Source organism: Rhinatrema bivittatum, chromosome 10 (assembly GCF_901001135.1).
Source record: "Rhinatrema bivittatum chromosome 10, aRhiBiv1.1, whole genome shotgun sequence".
NCBI lineage: Eukaryota > Metazoa > Chordata > Amphibia > Gymnophiona > Rhinatrematidae > Rhinatrema > Rhinatrema bivittatum.
In genome coordinates, this window is record NC_042624.1 from 59,769,392 (window position 1) to 59,788,536 (window position 19,145).

Genomic DNA, 19,145 nt, shown 5'->3' on the forward strand with positions numbered 1-19,145 from the left:
AGTGAAGACTTCAAAACTGAGGTTACATCTGGATTAAGAGGTATTGGTGTAGCATGCTCAAATATTTAATGATTTGGAATTGTGAGACCAAGGATAAAATTAGGAGTTGTTTGATATGATTATAAAAGATTATTTAGCTTCCAAACACTATTGGCTGATTTGTAAAATGTTATTCCATTATAATTTAAATATGCTTTCTTTTCTTTGGGCTGAGCAGTTTCCTCCTGCTCCTTTGGGCTTCCAGCTCAATCATAACTGGGGCTGCGGTTTGGTGCCTTGAACCTTCATTCATAACTACCCAGGGTTTTTTTTCCCCTCCTATTTAATATGCACTTCCAACTCACATAGGCCAGTCATCTCAGTGACAGTCCTCAGTCAGAGGCCATGATCCCGAGTCCTGTGATTATGGGTCCTGAACCCAGTCACTAGCTGTCACCAGTGCATGATGATGGGGATATCTTCCTCCCAAGGGATTGCGAATGCTGTCTCCACAGATCCCCTGCCACGGCCAGCGTGGGGGGAGGGTAGATGTCCTGGCCTGGGAGCTCCTCCACATGTGAGTATTCTCCAGACAATATTTAATAGTCCCTCAAGGCCTTGCTGTTTAATGATTCACTCTGTACAACTTTCTCAGAAGAAATCAATGACTCACTCTTCACAAGTCTTCAAAACCAATCCTGTCAATAATTTTGTCTCTGATCATTCACTGTCAACAACTCTTCACAATAAATTGACTTGTTGCTGACTTATTGCTCGAACAATCTTGGAAAATCCATGAGAGAGGGGGAGATAATCAAGGTGATTAGCTTCTTCTGCACTTGGAGAGAAAAGAGGAGAAAACCCGGGGGAATGCCAGGCTCTTGGGGTTCACAGCGAGACAAGAGAACCATGGTAGCCAGAGCCTTCAGCAGAGGCAGATATAATAAGCTGTGCTGACCCTAGTATACGTTTAGCTGCATTTTCGCACACATGCTGAAATAATTCTGGTATTTGATGAGATTTTTAATGCAGAAAAAACACATACTAAAACCTGGGTCAAAACTTATGCTACGATTATTTATTTATTTATTTATTTATTTATTTATTTATTTATTATTTTGCTATACCGGCTTTCATGACAGGAATCACATCAAACCGGTTTAAATTTAACAATGTGTGTAAAGTAGAGAGAACTCAAACCACAGTAACAAGAACAAGGTTAGGAGAGTGTAGCAGTTACAATAAAACAGGGTGGTAAAACCTGTTTTATTATTAGCAAGTCTTCCCTTTCCCACAAGATACAATCCTAAGTATAATTTGGGTCTTCACTGTGTAATTTATTCACTTCAACTACATTGTCTAAAATACCAGTTCAGGATAGATAAGTACATTTCTGCAAATTCTTGCAGGAAGCTGCTGAATGTATGGATTCCAAATCTTTAAAAAGATTTTCTTGCTTAAGAAGGTACCTTTGCCTGCTATATTTCCAGTTGTGTAACATTATGCAATGGGTTCCACCAATGCCAATAAGATGGAGGGTCAGAAGCTCTCCAAATCACTAAAACACATTTCTTCCCCAAAAGAAGCATCTTTCTAAAAAAACATCTTTGTACTCTTACTTTTGATCTTTAATATACAGACATATTATCAAATAAAACAACATCTACATTAGGTGAAATAATGTGATATAATTGTACTAAAATTTGTTAACAATTTTCAAGAAATCCCTCACCTATATACATACCAGAACATATGGGAGAAACTATCGTTTCCAGTTTACATTTCATATATCTGTCCGAATTTGAAATTTAGCTTTGCATGCTCTAATTTGTGAAAAATAAGCTTTATGCAAAAATGTGTATTGCATTTCTCTTAAAGTCTTATTTTCATTAATTCTCTTGAAACAATTTTCCAATTTTTCCCCTAATAAATGAATCTCTAATTCCCCTCTTCATTTTCCATTAGAATTTCATTGGTACTGTTCAAGGCATTTTGTTTAGCCCTTAATTAGTCGATCTCTCTACCACTTCGACCTTAAAGAGGTTTGGGCACAACCCCCTGCTTACTCAACGTCTCCATATAATGTCTCATTTGCAAATAGGCAAAGAAATTCTTATTGTCAGTCCCATACTTTTCTTTCAGTTTTTGAAAGGACAACATACATTTCTCTGCACTAAGCACATCAGAGATTTGTTAAATACCTTTCTGTGTTCATAATCTAAAGACATTAACCTGATCACCTGGTAAAAACCCTAATTTCCCCCTAATGAGAAGAAAAGGAATGGTATGAGGTATTGCAGGCACCCTCTTCCGAATTCGACTGCCAATTTATCGGCATCTGCATTTAGAATATATTGCAAATGTAGAGGCGACCCTAGAATCTTTTCAACATTCGTATCGGTATAACACGAGGTATCATAACACTAGTCCCTTATTATCCTATCTATTCTGGTTACCTTATACATCCATTCCTCTATTATCCCAACTTCTTTTTACCTGATAAAAAGGAATGCCAAGCTTAGTACCATGCCATATAAACCTGGAAACTAACCCATCATATCCTTAATATCCTTCTTTAACAACTGTATAGGAAGTAATTAGAGAACGTACAGTCATTTTGGAAACTGAATCATCTTATAAAGGGTTATTTTTCCAGGTAGGTTCACATGTGCAGCATAGGCTTTGATAAATCTAAGAGAGTCTTAAGATTAAGCCTATACAAATTGTTTGGGTTATCCGGCAACTGGATTCCTAAGTAAAAGCCTCCACTGCCCCTGTTAAAGGAAAATTCCTGCCCCACAGTTGTTTAGTTTCCTCTGGGATGACCATAGCCTCAGACTTATCCCAAATGAATTTAAAATCTTAGAACACCCCAAACTCCTCAAGCAGCTGATATTTAAAAGTACCGACTTGCCAAGAGCAGTGTGCTGGCTCTGATGCTTGCCCTCGGAGATGAGCGCTGTCTTTAGTGGATGGTGCGGAAACCATGGGCAGATGGTGGGAGTATGGTACAGACATGGCTGTAACCTTGGACTATTGGGGGTCTAACTCTGCTGTGGTGCTTATCTGCTTGGCTTCTTCATTTCTTTTCTCACAGGATGGGCTGCTAAACCAGATATCTCACTCAAGATTTGGGAAGAAAACACAAATGGAACTGAAGAAAAAGCAACCAAGAACTTGAATATACCCATTTCAGTAGTTATGTGTAAACAGAACGATAGTGTCTTCAAATGCAATTGTACAAAGAAAGTTAGACAAGAAGCATTTTAACATGAATTTACAGCATGCAAATAGCCTACGAGTAATAAACGTAAAATCCATGCTTTTTACCTTTTATGTGCTTTTTCATTTTTTTTTTACTCACAGCCATTTGCATGGCATTTGCTTACTGCATACCGGTTGGGCATGGATTTCTGCCACGGGAGTAATGCGTGGGTTTTATTATGACAGCCCCATAGGAAGAGAGGAGATACTGAAACATCTGGCTGCTGCAGCACAAAGTGAGGAGGAGTGAGCACCTTCTTCCAGCTTACAGTGGAAGTGAAGCGGATAACAGTAGGGATAAGCTACTGCAGGCATAAGAACATAAGAAATTTCCAAGCTGGGTCAGACCAAGGTCCATCAAGCCCAGCATCCTGTTTCCAAAGGTGGCCAAACCAGGCTACAATTACTGGCAAATACCCAAACACTAAGTAGATCCAATGGTACTGATGGCTATTCCCTAAGTCAACTTTATTAATAGCCGTTAATGGACTTCTCCTCCAAGAACATATCCAAACCTTTTTTAAACCCAGCTACACTAACTGCACTAATCACATCCTCTGGCAACAAATTACAGAGCTTAAATGTGCATTGAGTGAAAAACAATTTTCTCCGATTAGTCTTAAATGTGCTACTTGCTAACTTCATGGATGCCCACCCCCCCTCCCCCATTACTTCTATTATCCAAAAGAGTAAATAACTGAGTCACATCTACTTGTTCTAGACCTCTCATGATTTTAAAGACCTATATCATATCCCGCCTCAGCCGTCTCTTCTCCAAGCTGAACAGCCCTAAACTCTTTAGCCTTTCCTCACAGGGGAGTTGTTCAATCACTTGTATCATTTTGGTCACCCTTCTCTGTACCTTCTCCAGTGCAACTATATCTTTTTTGAGATGCGGTGACCAGAACTGTACACAGTACTCAAGGTGCGGTCTCACCATGGAGCGATACAGAGGCATTATTACATTTTCCGTTCTATTAACCATTCCCTTCCTAATAATTCCTAATATTCTGTTTGCTTTTTTGACTGCTGTAGCACAGGGAGCTGACGATTTTAAAGTATTATCCACTATGATGCCTTGATCTTTTTCCTGGGTGGTAGTACATAATATGGAGCCTAACATCGTGTAACTACAGCAAGGGATATTTTTCCCTATATGCAACACCTTGCACTTGTCCACATTAAATTTCATCTGCCATTTGGATGCCCAATCTTCCAGTCCCATAAGGTCTTCCTGCAATTTATCACAATCTGCTTGTGATTTAACTACTCTGAATAATTCTGTATCATCTGCAAATCTGATCACCTCACTTGTCATATTCCTTTCCAGATCATTTATAAATTAATGTGCGTACATCTGAAATTGCAACCCATTTGCATTATTTCGCACCCACCGCTAGTCTAGAAAGCTCATGGCTAATGGACATGCGGGAACCGTAGCAGCTCATTCTGCCCGCAGCTCGGGAGGTTTCTCTAAATATCATTTCACAATCCTTGAAAGCCACAGTATTTAATCACGTGGAGGCCTATTTTCAAAAGCTGTTTACCTGGATAAAAAGGCCATTTGAAGACTGCCCAGCCTTCTCACAGCTAGAAGTCCATGCAGGGTGCCAAAACGTATGGAGTAGGCATTCCCTTGGGGAGGGGAGGGAAGGGGGGCTTGCAAAATGATGCATATAGATTACAATTTCAGATATACGCACATCAATTTCCATGGAAACAGCAAATACAAATATCAAAATACCCATGGCAGTGTTCAAAGTGAAAGTAAGCATGGACCTTCATTTGGAAAACTGCAGATAATGTAGGTAAAAAGCACCTACAGACTGTGCAGCCATGCAGGCCCCTTCAGTCTCCAAAAACAAATCACTGACTCCTTGCTCTTATCTGCAAAGGAAGGAATTCATGTAAAACACAGCTGTCGGGAATTTTCCACAGATGTTCATGGGTTTCCCTGTGTATGATCTGGCTGCTGCTCTGCCCAAAACCCCTCACACTACTAATACTATTAGTTTTCTCCATTACAGATTATAAATTGAGCATCATATCATGTTTCCTCACTCATTAAAATAGGAATTTTCGAACCCCTAGGGACCTGAACTTTAATTTTCAAAGGAAACCCCCCCATGGGTTTTCTCTTTGAAAATCTGACACCAGCAGGGCCTCGCAGCTGCTTTATAGCAGGTGCAAAGGACATGCAGGGATTTCAAAATGAAACCCTCACATGTACTCTTGGTCAGCCTCCCCCCCTCTATTCCACCTCTTTACAACTTAGCACAAGCCTCGAAACGTTTGAGACCACTTCACCCTTAGAGATAGAATCCTTACTCAAGAAGCTCAAACTCTCAACCCACACAACGGACTCGATTCCTTCAAATCTTCTCATCTCTATCCCAAAAATCATTGCCAAGCCTATTGCAGAAATCATTAACTGTCCTTTAACACAAGGCCTAGTTCCTGACGCCCTTAAACTCTCCATTCTCAAACCTCTTTTGAAAAAACCCAACCTGTCACCGGCCGATCCGGCCAACTTCCAACCTATAGCGAACCTTCCATTCATCTCTAAACTCCTGGAAAAAATCGTCAACAAACAACTTTCAGATTATCTGGACGAAAATAAAATCCTCTCTCCAGCTCAGTTCGGCTTCCGCAAGCCTCTAAATACAGATGCCCTCTTAACTTCCCTCTCAGACACCATTCTCCTGAGTCTAGAGAAAAAACAACCTTGCCTTCTTGCTCTCCTCGACTTATCAGCCGCCTTCGACACGGTGAATCACTCAATTCTCGTGGAGCAGCTAGCTGACATAGGCATCAAGGGCACCGCACTCGGTTGGTTCAAGTCGTTCCTTTGCAACAGATTCTACAAGGTCAAAATCAACAACAAGGAATCCCACCCGGTCAGCTCAACCCTGGGAGTCTCCCAAGGTTCCTCTCTCTCCCTAACCCTCTTTAACATCTACCTTCTCCCTCTCTGCCAGCTCCTAATAAATCTAAAGTTAACTCACTATATATATGCCGACGATGTGCAAATTCTCATCCCAATTAAGGACTCACTCCACAAAACCCTCTGCTTCTGGAACAACTGCCTTCAATCTATCAACCACCTTCTCACAAGCCTCAACTTAATCCTTAACACCAATAAGACAGAACTCCTCCTCATATACCGGGAGGACACCAAAGCAGCCTCCAACAATCAGCTCACCATGCAACCTATCTTCTCCTCCCATGTGAGAAACCTCGGAGTCATCATGGACAACCAACTGAACCTAAAAAAATTTGTCAATAACACCACAAAAGACTGTTTTTTCAAACTACAAGTCCTAAAACGACTGAGACCCCTTCTACACTTCCAAGACTACCGCTCTGTTCTTCAAGCCATCATTTTTTCAAAAATAGATTACTGCAATTTGCTTCTTCTCGGTCTACCAGCAAACACCATCAAACCCCTGCAGATGCTGCAGAACGCTACGGCGAGGATTTTGATCAAGACCAGCAAAAGAGAGCACATCACACCCATCCTGCGTAACCTTCACTGGCTCCCAATCAAATTTAGAATCCAGTATAAAGTCCTAATGATTATACACAAAGCCTTACACAATCTCACCCCACCTGATCAAAATATCCCTCTTCGTCACCACAATCCCGCTAGACCGATTAGATCTGCTTATAGAGACACATTCTACGCCCGCCCCCCCCTGTCAAATCCTCCTTAAGGAACCAAGCTCTTTCCACAGCTGGCCCTTTGCAATGGAATGCTCTCCCGCCAGACCTCCGGCAAGAAAGATGCTTGACAACCTTAAAAAAAAACCTCAAAACCTGGCTCTTCTCTCAAGCTTTTCAGTAAATTCAGATGATCCATCCATCTGCCTTTTCTATTATAACTGGACTACTCTTTCAGTCAAGTTTTCCGAACTCTAAACAATGATTCTACCTCGCAGACAGGTCTTGCCTCTCACTATCACCTCAACCCACTAGCCACGAATTACTTTGGATCTGTTTCCTTCATGATATCTTTTCTATCTAAGTCAGTTTTTGCCACCCTGTTATGTATCAGGAAGAACATAGTATTTCTTTGTAATTTGGATCCCAGTTCCCGTAACCCTTGTTCGATGTAACGCATTCATTTATACTTCTTTCGTTTCGCTGTAAACAGATATGATATGTACTTTTTCACATGAATGTCGGTATATAAAAGTTCCAAATAAATAAATAAATAAAATAAAATAAAATGTACTTCACCTCCTCCATCCTCCCCTGGCCCTGCTCATTTTTCCCATGGTGTGGGAACTTTTGGCTGCAGAGGGAAGGGCACTTCTCGTCCTGGGGAATTTACAGGGTCAATCCTTTTGAGAATGGTCCTGTAAGGGATACCATGCTGTCTCTCACCTGAGGCAAAGCATGTTTTCTTTCCTTTAATTCCATGTAATTGTGGCAAGGCATGTCATCTCTTACTAATGCGAGTCACTCCTGTTTGTTCAAGAAGACCAGTGCATCGGGAAATATCTTTCAGTTTTTCCTTTGAGGAGAACATGCCTTGTCTCACAGTTACGGGGCTGGATGACTCTTGATTTTCTCTCTCAGCCTCCTGGAGGAATATCGGGAGCTGTATGAGTTACAGAGACGCAGGCTGGAGACCCACCTGGGGTACCTGACCGAAGAACGGGATATGTGGAGCTCAGCCACATACAAATTGGCAAGAAAGGTGAGTCTAGCAAATAACGTGGACTCAGATCTCAAAAGAATGTTTTTACATCTTCTGTCTGCTATTTTCCTTCTTTCTAAGCTGATAATGTTCCTGCCATCACAAGAAGATCTTGATGAGAAATCCTGTTCCTTAGATCCTAATAGTAAATGTATCCCAATGGGGTAAGCAGTGAAAAAAACAAAACAGAAAAGTGCCTAAGTATGAACAAACTCTTTTTCCTTGTGGGATGCCTGAATGCCTCATGCTTACAGAAAAACAAAATTAGCATTTACTAAGCTTTACTCCATTTGTTTGTGCTAAGAAAAATATATTCTTCCTTTTATCTCCTGTTTTTGGATCTATTTCTTGAAAATTCACAGAAGAAAATATCAAGTTGGATAAGATATTAACACAATAGAAAAAAATTGTATTTTTGTTTTAAATGGACACCAATATGATGTAATCTAATCTTAACTGATACTGTAAATTATTACTCAGCAGCACTCCCTGCCTAGTAGCAGATTTATTTGTCACAAAACACATCAGTATGACATGCCCATTTAAGATTTATTTCATCAAGGACTTTTCCCACAGACACAGAATGGGGGAAAAAAAAAAGCTTGGTGAATCAGGCCCTAAATGTGTTTATGCAGTGTGCTTTAGGAACATTAAACAATTATTTTTATAGGGAAGACAGTAGGGGCCAAGATACATTATATTTTCTGAATATTTTTTCATTTAAGATGTTTTTAAAGCAAAGAGTCTTCCCCAGATATCTTACTCCCACCAGTGGGAAGTGTAGAAAAAAATAAAATCATAAATACAGATTGTAAAGGATAGAGGTGTTTATTAGCTTATGTGGTAGATAATATAATGTTTGAGTAGTGCTATAAGTACTCAGTGTGCTTGAGTCATGTTAGTTAATATAGCTTTACAGTTTGTCAGTACAGTTTGTGCTAGGACAGGCCGGTGGCTGGGGCCCCAGGGTGGGGAATCAAAGGTGAAATAATTACCTACCTGCTAATTTCCTATCCTTTACTTCTGCATACCAGGAAAGAACATGTGAGTATATTCCTCTCATCCAGCATTGGAGGCAGAGTTGGCCATTCTTTTTTTTTTTTTTTTAAACATCACCTCTTCATATGACATCATTAGAATCCTACATGTTAGGGTTTTCTGCCTCCAGCTACAAAGAGGACGGTTGTTTATCACATTCCTAAAAACTTTTACAACTAGTTTTTTGTTTTTTTGAATGAAACAACCTTTTCCCGTCGATAGCAGGGCTGAATTAGCCATGCTGTCATGGGATCTGTCAATCAGGTCCAGGAGGCGGAGCTAGTCAAAGCAGAGATCAGAGCTTTGCTTTCTGCGGCTGCACGAGTGTTCCCGCGCAGGAAAGTAACAGAATCTCCTCAGTCTGTTCTTTCCGCGCACGGGATTGCACGCGGAGCTGTTCTTCTCCTCAGCGTTAGAACATAAAAAATGTCAAAATCGGGGTTTAAACCCTGTAATTGCGGCAAGGTAATGTCAGTCACAGATGGCCATGACCGATGTTACCGATGCCTAGGGCCAGATCACAATCGTGAAGATTGTGAATTTTGTTCGAGGATGTCTCCAAGAGCCCTGAAACAACGAGCCTACAGGCTTCAGGAACTCTTTGCCTCACCGGAACCATCGGAGGCTCATTCGTCGCCTGGCCCTATAATCTTACCAGCTCCCTCAAATCTTGGAGGTAAGGACGTGCCAAGCCGGCAAAGGCTATCAGATTTCAAACAATCCACAGAGCCAAAACCGCTAGCACAAGAGACACTGGCGCCAAAAATTGCGGCACCTAAGACTTCTGTCCCTAAGATGCCTTATGCGCATAAACCAATGACGGCGCATAACACCTGCGCCTAACGAACTATCGGCGCACGACACCTCTGCGCACATGGCACCGAAGGCCCCTGCGCGCATGGTGCAGAAGATTTCTGCGCACAGGGCGCCGAAGACATCAGTGTGCATGGCGCAGAAGACACCTGTGCGCGCGATGAAGGGAAAATCTGCGCGCACGGAGCTGAAGTCACTTGTGCGCAGGGCGCCAACCACATCGGCGCTCACAGCACCGACAACACCTGTGCGCCCGGCGCCAAACATGTCTGTGCACATGGCGCTGGAGACATCGGCGCCGATAACTTTTACGTGCACAGATGCAGAAATATCTGTGCACAAGTCTAGATCCGCGCACAAATCCAAATCGGCGCACAAGTCACAGGAACACACATCTCATGTAATACAACATGAGTTGAAGAGATGACGTGGACCCTCACAAATGTCTTATTCCACCTCTCCATCGATAACCCCACCTCGTTCGGGTTCTTCCCTCTCTTCGAGAGCTACTTCGACAGAGTTTACAATAAAACGCAGAAAGCGATCACCGTCTTCACGTAGAAGTCATACAGACTTGTCGTCACACTATTATCATAAGACTCACATCACTCCCACTATAAGAGGTTGGTAAAGAGGAGTGCAACATGGGAAGTAAGCCCTTCGACTTCTAAATCATCTCATATACTAGCTTCAAATACCTTCTCACATACAGGCCAATTCAGTAAAAACGCGGGAGAGCGGACGAACGCCCGCTCTCCCGGCGCGCGCACTGGCCACTCGCTGGTGCGCACGATACAGTATGCAAATGAGGTGGTGCAGTAGAAACAGGCAAAAGGAGGCACTAGGGGCACTAGCGCGTCCATAGCGCCTCCTTTTAGCCCGGAGCGGCGGCTGTCAGCGGGTTTGACAGCCGACGCTCAATTTTGCCGGTGTCTGTTCTCGAGCCCGCTGACAGCCACGGGCTCGGAAACCGGACGTCGGCAAAATTGAGCGTCCGGTTTTCGGCCCGACATCCGCCGGCCCATTTAAAATTTTTTTTTCTTTACTTTTTTTTACCCTTCGGGACCTCCGACTTAATATCGCTATGATATTAAGTCGGAGGGTGCACAGAAAAGCAGTTTTTACTGCTTTTCTGTGCACTTTCCCGGTGCTGGCAGAAACTAGCGCCTACCTTTTCTTAGAGTAAAATGTGCGGCTTGTCTGCACATTTTACTTACTGTATCCCGCGCGCATACCTAATAGGCCATCAACATGCATTTGCATGTTGAGGGCGCTATTAGGTGCCGTGGGTTGGACGCGCGTTTTCCGTCCCTTACTGAATAAGGGGTAAGGGAAAACACGCGTCTGAGCGCATTGTACTGTATCGGCCTGTCAGAGAGGTGATACAAGTTGCTTCCTCTAACTTTTCTACAGCTTCAGAGGATTCGATGCACATGATGTGTGACAAAAAACAGAAAGACCATAAAGTATCCAGTACTTTTCCTCACAACACTCCAATGCAGCCTAAAGCATGTGAGTCACAAAACCAGATGATCGTACAATAATGCCCCTTCATACAAAAGAGGCATTCTATCAATTGTACCAATTCTTAGCAGGATTTTATGAATCACTACAGTCATCATTCAAAATGACTAATCTTGCTTCTGGCAGTTCTCCGGAACATAAGACACAAACCAATAGAGAGCAGTCGGTGCAGCCCCCAACATCTCTCATAGCAAACTGACCAGCTTCACCAAATTATAAACAAGATATATCCTTTGATTCTCCTTCATCGCAAACATTCCCATCATCTACGGGATTCCAATCCGATCCGCACGAACAACCTCAGGAACCGTACTCCCCTCCGTAAGACCTTACATATCCAAAATTTCTGGAAAAATTGGGTACAATACTGCATCTAGAGGTCCAAAAAGAGACAGATCCTAGATCAGAAACTCTTGGTCTCCTAAAGATTTTCGATACTCCAGGAGAACCAACATCTCTTCCACCACAAGAACTGCATTCAGTCTTACAAAAATCCTGGGAAACACCTTACTTAATATTAGGGGTTTCCAGGAAGACAGACATCAAATTCCGTATGAGGAAAACATCACCGTACTATATACCACAATTACCTCACGCTTCAATTGTAGTAGAGTCAGCGATGCAAAGATTTAAGAAAACAAAGTCACATTCCTCATACCCACCAGGAAAAGACAACAAATATTTAGATGAGTTTGGCAGAAAATATACCACAATTCAATGTTGAATACACGAATTATGCACCATCAATTCTACATGGTACAATACCTATATGAGTGCATACAAGCTATAAAAGGTATGCTTTCCTCAACTGCGGATCAGATACCTCCGCCTCTTCATGACATGGAAGAGTGTTCTCAACACCTTTTGAGGTCAATCTACGCGGCTGTCGGGCCGAAAACCGGGCGCTCAATTTTGCCGGCGTCCGGTTTCCGAGCCCGTGGCTGTCAGCGGGCTCGAGAACCGACGCCGGCAAAATTGAGCGTCGGCTGTCAAACCCGCTGACAGCTGCCACTCCTGTCAAAAAGGAGGCGCTAGGGACGCGCTAGTGTCCCTAGTGCCTCCTTTTGTTTGGATCTACCGCCGGACCTAATTTAAATACTGCATCGCGCATCTCTGAAGCTTTTCATTAATGTTTGTGATTCTTTGTTTTATCTGAGTATGTATTTTATTGTTTTGTATGTCTTATTGTGTATTTTGGTTGTAATCGACATTGATGCTCTGCGAATTGCGGACTATAAATCTATGAAATAAATAAACCTAGAGGACAAAAGGACCCTAAAGTTATACCTTTATTGTCTCAACCAAATTTATGTTACACACAATATATCAATAGAAATGTAACTGATGCTATCTGTGTTTATGTCTAGTTTTCGACAAATTTCCTTCTGTCTCTTTATTACAGGTGATTGAGAAAAAAAAGTTGCATCATGCCCATAATCTCTATCTGAGTGAAAAGTCCTGGACCCAAATCATCAGATACTTCATAGTCTGCCTAGCATCACAGGTAACAATGATCTGGGAAGCAAGTGAGGAGTTGTAAATGGTTGTCCTGGTCAGGATCAGGAGGGAGTTCTAACAAGTTTCTCGGGCTAACTTTGCAATCTGGCCAGTGCCAGATATGGACCTCTAAGTATACAGAACTGTTGTGTTTTCTTGGCTTCTCTATTCTTTAGGGACTTACTGACTTTGAGGTCAATATTCAATGGGCTGGTGAGCAGGAAAGTTATCCATATAACTTTACCTAGATATCCAGATAAAGGTTTCACTAAATATACCATTTAATTAATTTTTTTATTTATATTCCACCTTTTTTGACTGGTCAGCCACTTCAAAACAGATAATGTTTAGGTACTGTAGATATGTCCCTATCCTCAGAAGGCTTACAGTCTAAGGGCCTGATTTACTAAAGGTTTTCTCCCATTTTGTGTCTACGGGAAAAATGCTTAGTAAATGACCCACAAAGTTTATACCCGAGGCTATGGAGGGTGAAGTGACTTGCCCAAGAAGGATAAAATTACCTGGAAAAAATTATTCTAGTAACTTGGGAACAGTTCTTTTTCCAACCATATTTACCTGACTAACTTTAGCGAATTTAGGGGCGGATTTTAAAAGCCCTGCTCGCGTAAATCCGGGCGGATTTACGCGAGCAGGGCCTTGCGCGCCGGTGCGCCTATTTTCCATAGGCCGCCGGCGCGCACAGAACCCCAGGACGCGCGTAGGTCCCGGGATTTTTGGACGGGGGCGTGTCGGGGGTGGGGCCGAACGACGCAGCGTTTTGGGGGCGGGATGCGGCATTTCGGGGGCAGGCCCGGGGGCGTGGTTTCGGGCCGGGGCGTTCCGGGGGCATGGCCGTGCCCTCCGGAACCGCCCCCGGGTCGGGTCTCGGCACGCCAGCAGCCTGCTGGCGCGCGTGGATTTACGTCTCCCTCCGGGAGGCGTAAATCCATGGATAAAGGTAGGGGGGGGTTTAGATAGGGCCGGGGGGGTGGGTTAGGTAGAGAAAGGGAGGGGAAGGTGAGGGGAGGGCGAAAGAGAGTTCCCTCCGAGGCCGCTCCGATTTCGGAGCGGCCTTGGAGGGAATGGAGGCAGGCTGCGTGGCTCGGTGCGCGCCGGCTGCCCAAAATCGGCAGCCTTGCGCGCGCCGATCCAGGATTTTAGAGGATATGCGCGGCTACGCGCGTATCTTATAAAATCCAGCGTACTTTTGTTTGCGCCTGCTGCGCAAACAAAAGTACGCGATCGCGCAGTTTTTAAAAATCTACCCCTTAGTGAATATCTGTATTCACTGCTTAAAATGTAACCATGCTTCCAGAAGAGCCTCATCACCACTTCTGTTTTCTGGCTAAATTTTGTGCAGGTAATGGAGTTATCCAGACAAAATATAGGTGGCAAGCGGGGAGAAATGTTCAAATCTCAATTTTTGTTTGTGTAACTCCTAAAGTTATTGAGACACAACCTTTGAATATTGAACTCTTCATTATCATCCCACCAAACCAGTCCAGACACATGGATTTTTCTCCTGTACCAGCAGATGAAGACAGAGAATAGAAGCTTTGCTGGAGTCAGCTTATATAGGGAACTGTGCCACATGCAGTACTTCAGTATTTCTCTGTTTCCACCAGATGGCAGAGATGCCAAACCTGCAGTCTGGAGGTCTTGATGGACAAATTTCTCCCTAAGGTGGTTAGGTCATTTGAGACTGCTCTCCCTGAGCAGAGACAAGCAGGGAGGTTGATGGTCCCTATGTGGCTTGAGCCTGCCAGTGAGGGGGGGGAGGAGGGGGAGTGGTCTGAAAACCAGTGGTGCTGGTTCCCTTCCCCCACCTCGCTTCTTCTCCCCCAACTCTTTTATCCACTTGGTTGTTGGGGAGAAAAGGATTTGGAGCCCTGCAACAAGATGATTGAAGAAGTGATGTACTCTTTGTTTTGTTTGGACAATCAAGTTTAAAAAAAAAAAAAAAGAAGAGCAGAGGAACTAAGAGGTAGTTGTTGGCAGATAGCTGCCTTTTCCTTGGTACAAGAGTTGTCAGAGGTATGTGGGGCTCAGTGCTGGGAAAGGAGAGGGCAAGACACCGTTTTTTATTGAGTCAGCCATGCAGCTTCTGTGGCACGGTGGCTCCCATGGAGCATGGGGAATATTACGTGTAGATGTTGGTTCAAGAGAGCCACAGTGTCCGGACTGCTGTGCTTATACTAGGGGAGGGAAGGGCCATTCTGAGAACCCCTCTTCTGGTGAGATTAGTAGGCAGACGGGCTCAGAGGGCAGATCAGATTCAGGACCTGATTCAGGTCCTGTCGGGGGGGGGGGGATGGAAGTGGGGGAAGGGAACCAACAAGATCAGGACCATGGCCATTTTAGGATCCAGCTCTGTGGTAGGCCTGAAAGGAGGCCTTCTCAGAACCCCTGCAAGGAATCCAAATGCACTCTGGCAGAAAGCAGGGATGCATCCTGGGACAAGGGACTGATTAGCCCAGTCCTCATCAGAGCCTTTTCCCCCAGTTTATGGTGCTAATGCACCAAGAATTTTTAATTAAGCAGGGCTCAGTTCCAAGAAGACCCAGCCCAGTGGTGGCCACTTCCTTGAATATTTCCCCTGTTCCTACTTAGGCAAAGAGGGCCAGATGGGAATCAGAGCCTGATCTAGAGATAGGGTCTTAGTGACTCTGAGGGATGGATCGCTGAGGGAGTTCACTACTGGACAGGAGATGGATCTTAGTGAATCAGAGAGGGATCCGCATGAGGAAGGATAGATCCATGCTGTAGAAGGAGATGATTCTCATCTGATTCGCTTGTTAAGAGAGATGGATTGCCAGGGATGATTACCCAGGTTCTGGAGGAGCTGGGCCTAAAGGAAAGGCATGTGGAGCTGGTCCAGGAGGAAGAGGATCCTATTCTGGAAGATCTCAGAGGTCCAGCTCAGGCCTTTCCTTTTCATAGAAAGGTGAAGGCCTTAGTTTCTGTGGAATGGGAGACTCCAGAGACAAGGTAAAAAGTGGGCAGTTTCATGGCTAAGTGTTACCCCTTCCTGATGAAGTTTTGGAGCAGTTAAAGTTTCCTGAGGTAGATGCCTTGGTGTCTCCAGTTACAAAGAACACTACGACCCGTGTGGAGGAGAGTGTGGCCCTGAAGGATATCCAGACAAGAAAGATAGAGATACATCTTAAGCAGGCTTTTGCGATGCTGGCTTTAGCACTCAGGGTGGAGATATGTAATAGTTACTGTATATGTCCAGACTGTGTGTGTGCTGGGTACAGCAGATCCTGGTATGTGGTGCTGATGAATGTTTGATGAAACAAGAGGTTAGAGGCCAGTCTCGTCTTTATAGTGAATGCCCTCTGTGATCTTAGTAGGACCTCGGCCAGAAGTATAGTAGTTTCAGTCTCACCAGATGTTTGTTGTAGTTACACAAGTAAAAGGGTGATGTATGGACAAAGTCAAGGTTAGGTAACTGCCTTTCCAGGGAAAACCTGGAGTAGGTAGTAAAGCATTTGGGTGAGTTGAAGTTCCATAAGTTGCCAGAGGGCAAACCCAAGGGGAGCTCTTAAAGAGGTCCTAAACAGACCTAACTTTAGGGAGGCAAGGCACTACATCCAGGAAAGAGTGCTTCTTCTCAGAATCATTTCAGATGCAGGACCTCATTCAGGTCCTGTCTGGGGGTGGGATGGAAGTGGGGGAAGGGAACCAACAAGTTTCAGCCTTTTCATGCAGGCAGAAGAAGCACAATGGATCGTGCCATCATCTGTACAGTAGGATCCAAGGGTTCCCAATGATTTCCAAGGGTTCACTCTCCTCCTTAGCATATCAGAGACGAACTGGACCCAAATTAAAATGGACTTTGCTCTCATAAGATACTATTATGCTCTTATAGGCTAATTTTAAAACCAGCACACATACGCCCATGCACACACATGTGAGCAGAGATATGCTGGAATTTTAAATCATGCGTGTAGTTGCACACTTATGATTTAAAATACGCCTGCCGCACATAAGTTTGCTCCTAATTTAAAGAGGTTACTCGAGTAAACCTACTTTGCATATCTTCCATAGGACTTTGCCAGCTTTAATGTGCGTATGAACCATGCATGCGCAAAGGACATTCTCAATTTTTCCAGTTTGCCCAGTCAGCCTTGAGGTTGTCCAGACCCCTCTGGTTCTTCATCCTGCATGACCCTAGTCAACCTGGACCCCGCACCCTGTCACAATTTCTGCAGACTTGCTCCTCATCAGGAGCAGTAGTAAATGTACGTGGCTAACAAGTTGCTGCTCGTTGCAGCCTCTGGTTTTAAAATACGGAATTACGCACCATAGCCTGCCATACCCCCTTATTTTTTGCTCACGCACATGCATATACACACTCAAATCACAGGTTTAAAATCCACGTTGCTCATATGAGACCCATCTACCGGCATTTTTGCGCAAGCAACACTTTTAAAATTGACCCCTTGGGCAAGATGGCGGCATAGGCAGGACACTGAACACAGGTTGCCCGAGTTTTCCTCTCGGTTTTTTTTTTTTACCGTGTGTAGCCATGCCTTTGAAAAGAAAGGGGAAAGTAAGGATTTTTCCACCTGAAACCTTATCTCCCACGGGGCAACTTGATATCCTGCGGTTCATGCGCCAGCTGGAGCAAGAAGAAGGAACCGGTGAATCTGATGTGAGCCCCTGCAGGGGAGAGCAGGGAGCTCAGGCATCCCTCAGCCCCGACATCAGACCACCTCCTGCGCAGCGTGACCCCGACGGAGTCACTTCCCAATCGCAGGTCAATGACATGGTCAATGCGACTGGGGGTGTGGAAGTTGACTCAGTCAATACGCCGAGCACGAAGGAACTCGTCCGAGCAGGAACAGAAGGTACTGCCAGAGAGTGAGCTTCGGGGACCTCAAGCCTAGAAGTCTGCCTCGGAAGGAGAAATGAGGAGGCTTCGGTGGACGGAGGTCAGAACACAACATCTCTCGGCGTAAATCGCACATTATTTCTCTGATAAAATAACTAACCTTAAAGCAAAGATACCGATATCAAAAAAAAGAAATTAAGATGCACAAAAGAGATGTGACATCATGGTCCAAATTTGACGAGGTGTCCCAGATCGAAGTGGAATCCATGATAAAAAAATTTGAACCCCACCCCTCATAAAATTGACACCATTCCCACCATGGATATAAAAAAACTGGTTGACATAACCTCCCCCACTATAGCAAAAATAATTAACCTATCACTTAGTGAAGGCCTTATGCCGGACTCTCTTAAAGGTGCAATAATTAAACCAATACTGAAGAAACATCTTGACATCTTGAGTAACTATAGACCTGTTTCAAACCTACCCATGCTTGCTAAATTAATAGAAAAAACAATACAAAAACAACTAGCTGAACATCTAGACAACAACAGCATACTTTACCCCTCACAACATGGCTTTAGAAAACACTATAGTACTGAAACATTACTTATCTCTCTAACAGATAATGTACTACGTGGGTTTGACAGTGGGAAACACTACATTATGATATTACTGGACCTGTCAGCAGCATTTGACACAGTAAATCATAACATACTACTAAAAAGGCTAGAAGAAATAGGATTACAAAACAAAACAATTAAATGGTTCAGATCCTACCTAAACAATAGATTTTTTCAGGTACAGATAATAAACACTATATCAGACAAAATCAAGCTAAAAACTGGGGTCCCCCAGGGTTCAGCACTGTCGGTGACTCTATTTAATATTTACATGCTGCCCCTATGCCACCTCTTGGCCGGTCTAGGTATCATACATTACATATATGCGGACGACATTCAGCTAATTTTACCAGTAGACGAAACAATTGAAAAAACGTTGAACCTAGCAATGTTGTACCTAGATATAATTAAACAACTACTATGCCAAATGGAACTAGTAATTAATATTGAAAAAACAGAATTCATACACCTTGAACGAAAAACCACTGAATTAATCCAGAATCCCATCAAACTTAAAAACGATCAGATAGTGGAACTAACCAAAAAAACTCGAAACCTAGGAGTAATAATTGACAATGAAATCAACCTCAAACAACACATATCATTGAAAGTTAGAGAGGGCTATGCCAAACTAATGGTCCTTAGAAATCTAAAACCCCTATTAACCCAAGTACACTTTCGAACTGTGCTACAAGCACTTATATTCGCTAGCACAGACTATTGTAACACACTCTTCCTTGGATTACCATAAACAACACTAAGACCACTCCAAATCTTACAGAACTCTGCAGCCAGAATTCTAACTGGAAAAAGAAGAAGGGATCACATCACTCAAACACTTGCCGAATTACACTGGCTGCCAATCGAA

At 43.5% G+C, this 19,145-nt stretch overlaps 1 protein-coding gene across 1 annotated transcript in view; it reads left to right on the plus strand.

Moving 5' to 3' along the window:
• The window catches only part of AXDND1 (axonemal dynein light chain domain containing 1), a 116,580-nt gene that overhangs the window by 34,613 nt on the left and 62,822 nt on the right, over window positions 1–19,145 (plus strand). The window contains exons 12-13 of the mRNA XM_029618071.1: window positions 7,825–7,945; window positions 12,723–12,824. Coding sequence (XP_029473931.1) covers window positions 7,825–7,945; window positions 12,723–12,824 — 223 coding nt within the window. The remainder of the gene's footprint in view (window positions 1–7,824; window positions 7,946–12,722; window positions 12,825–19,145) is intronic.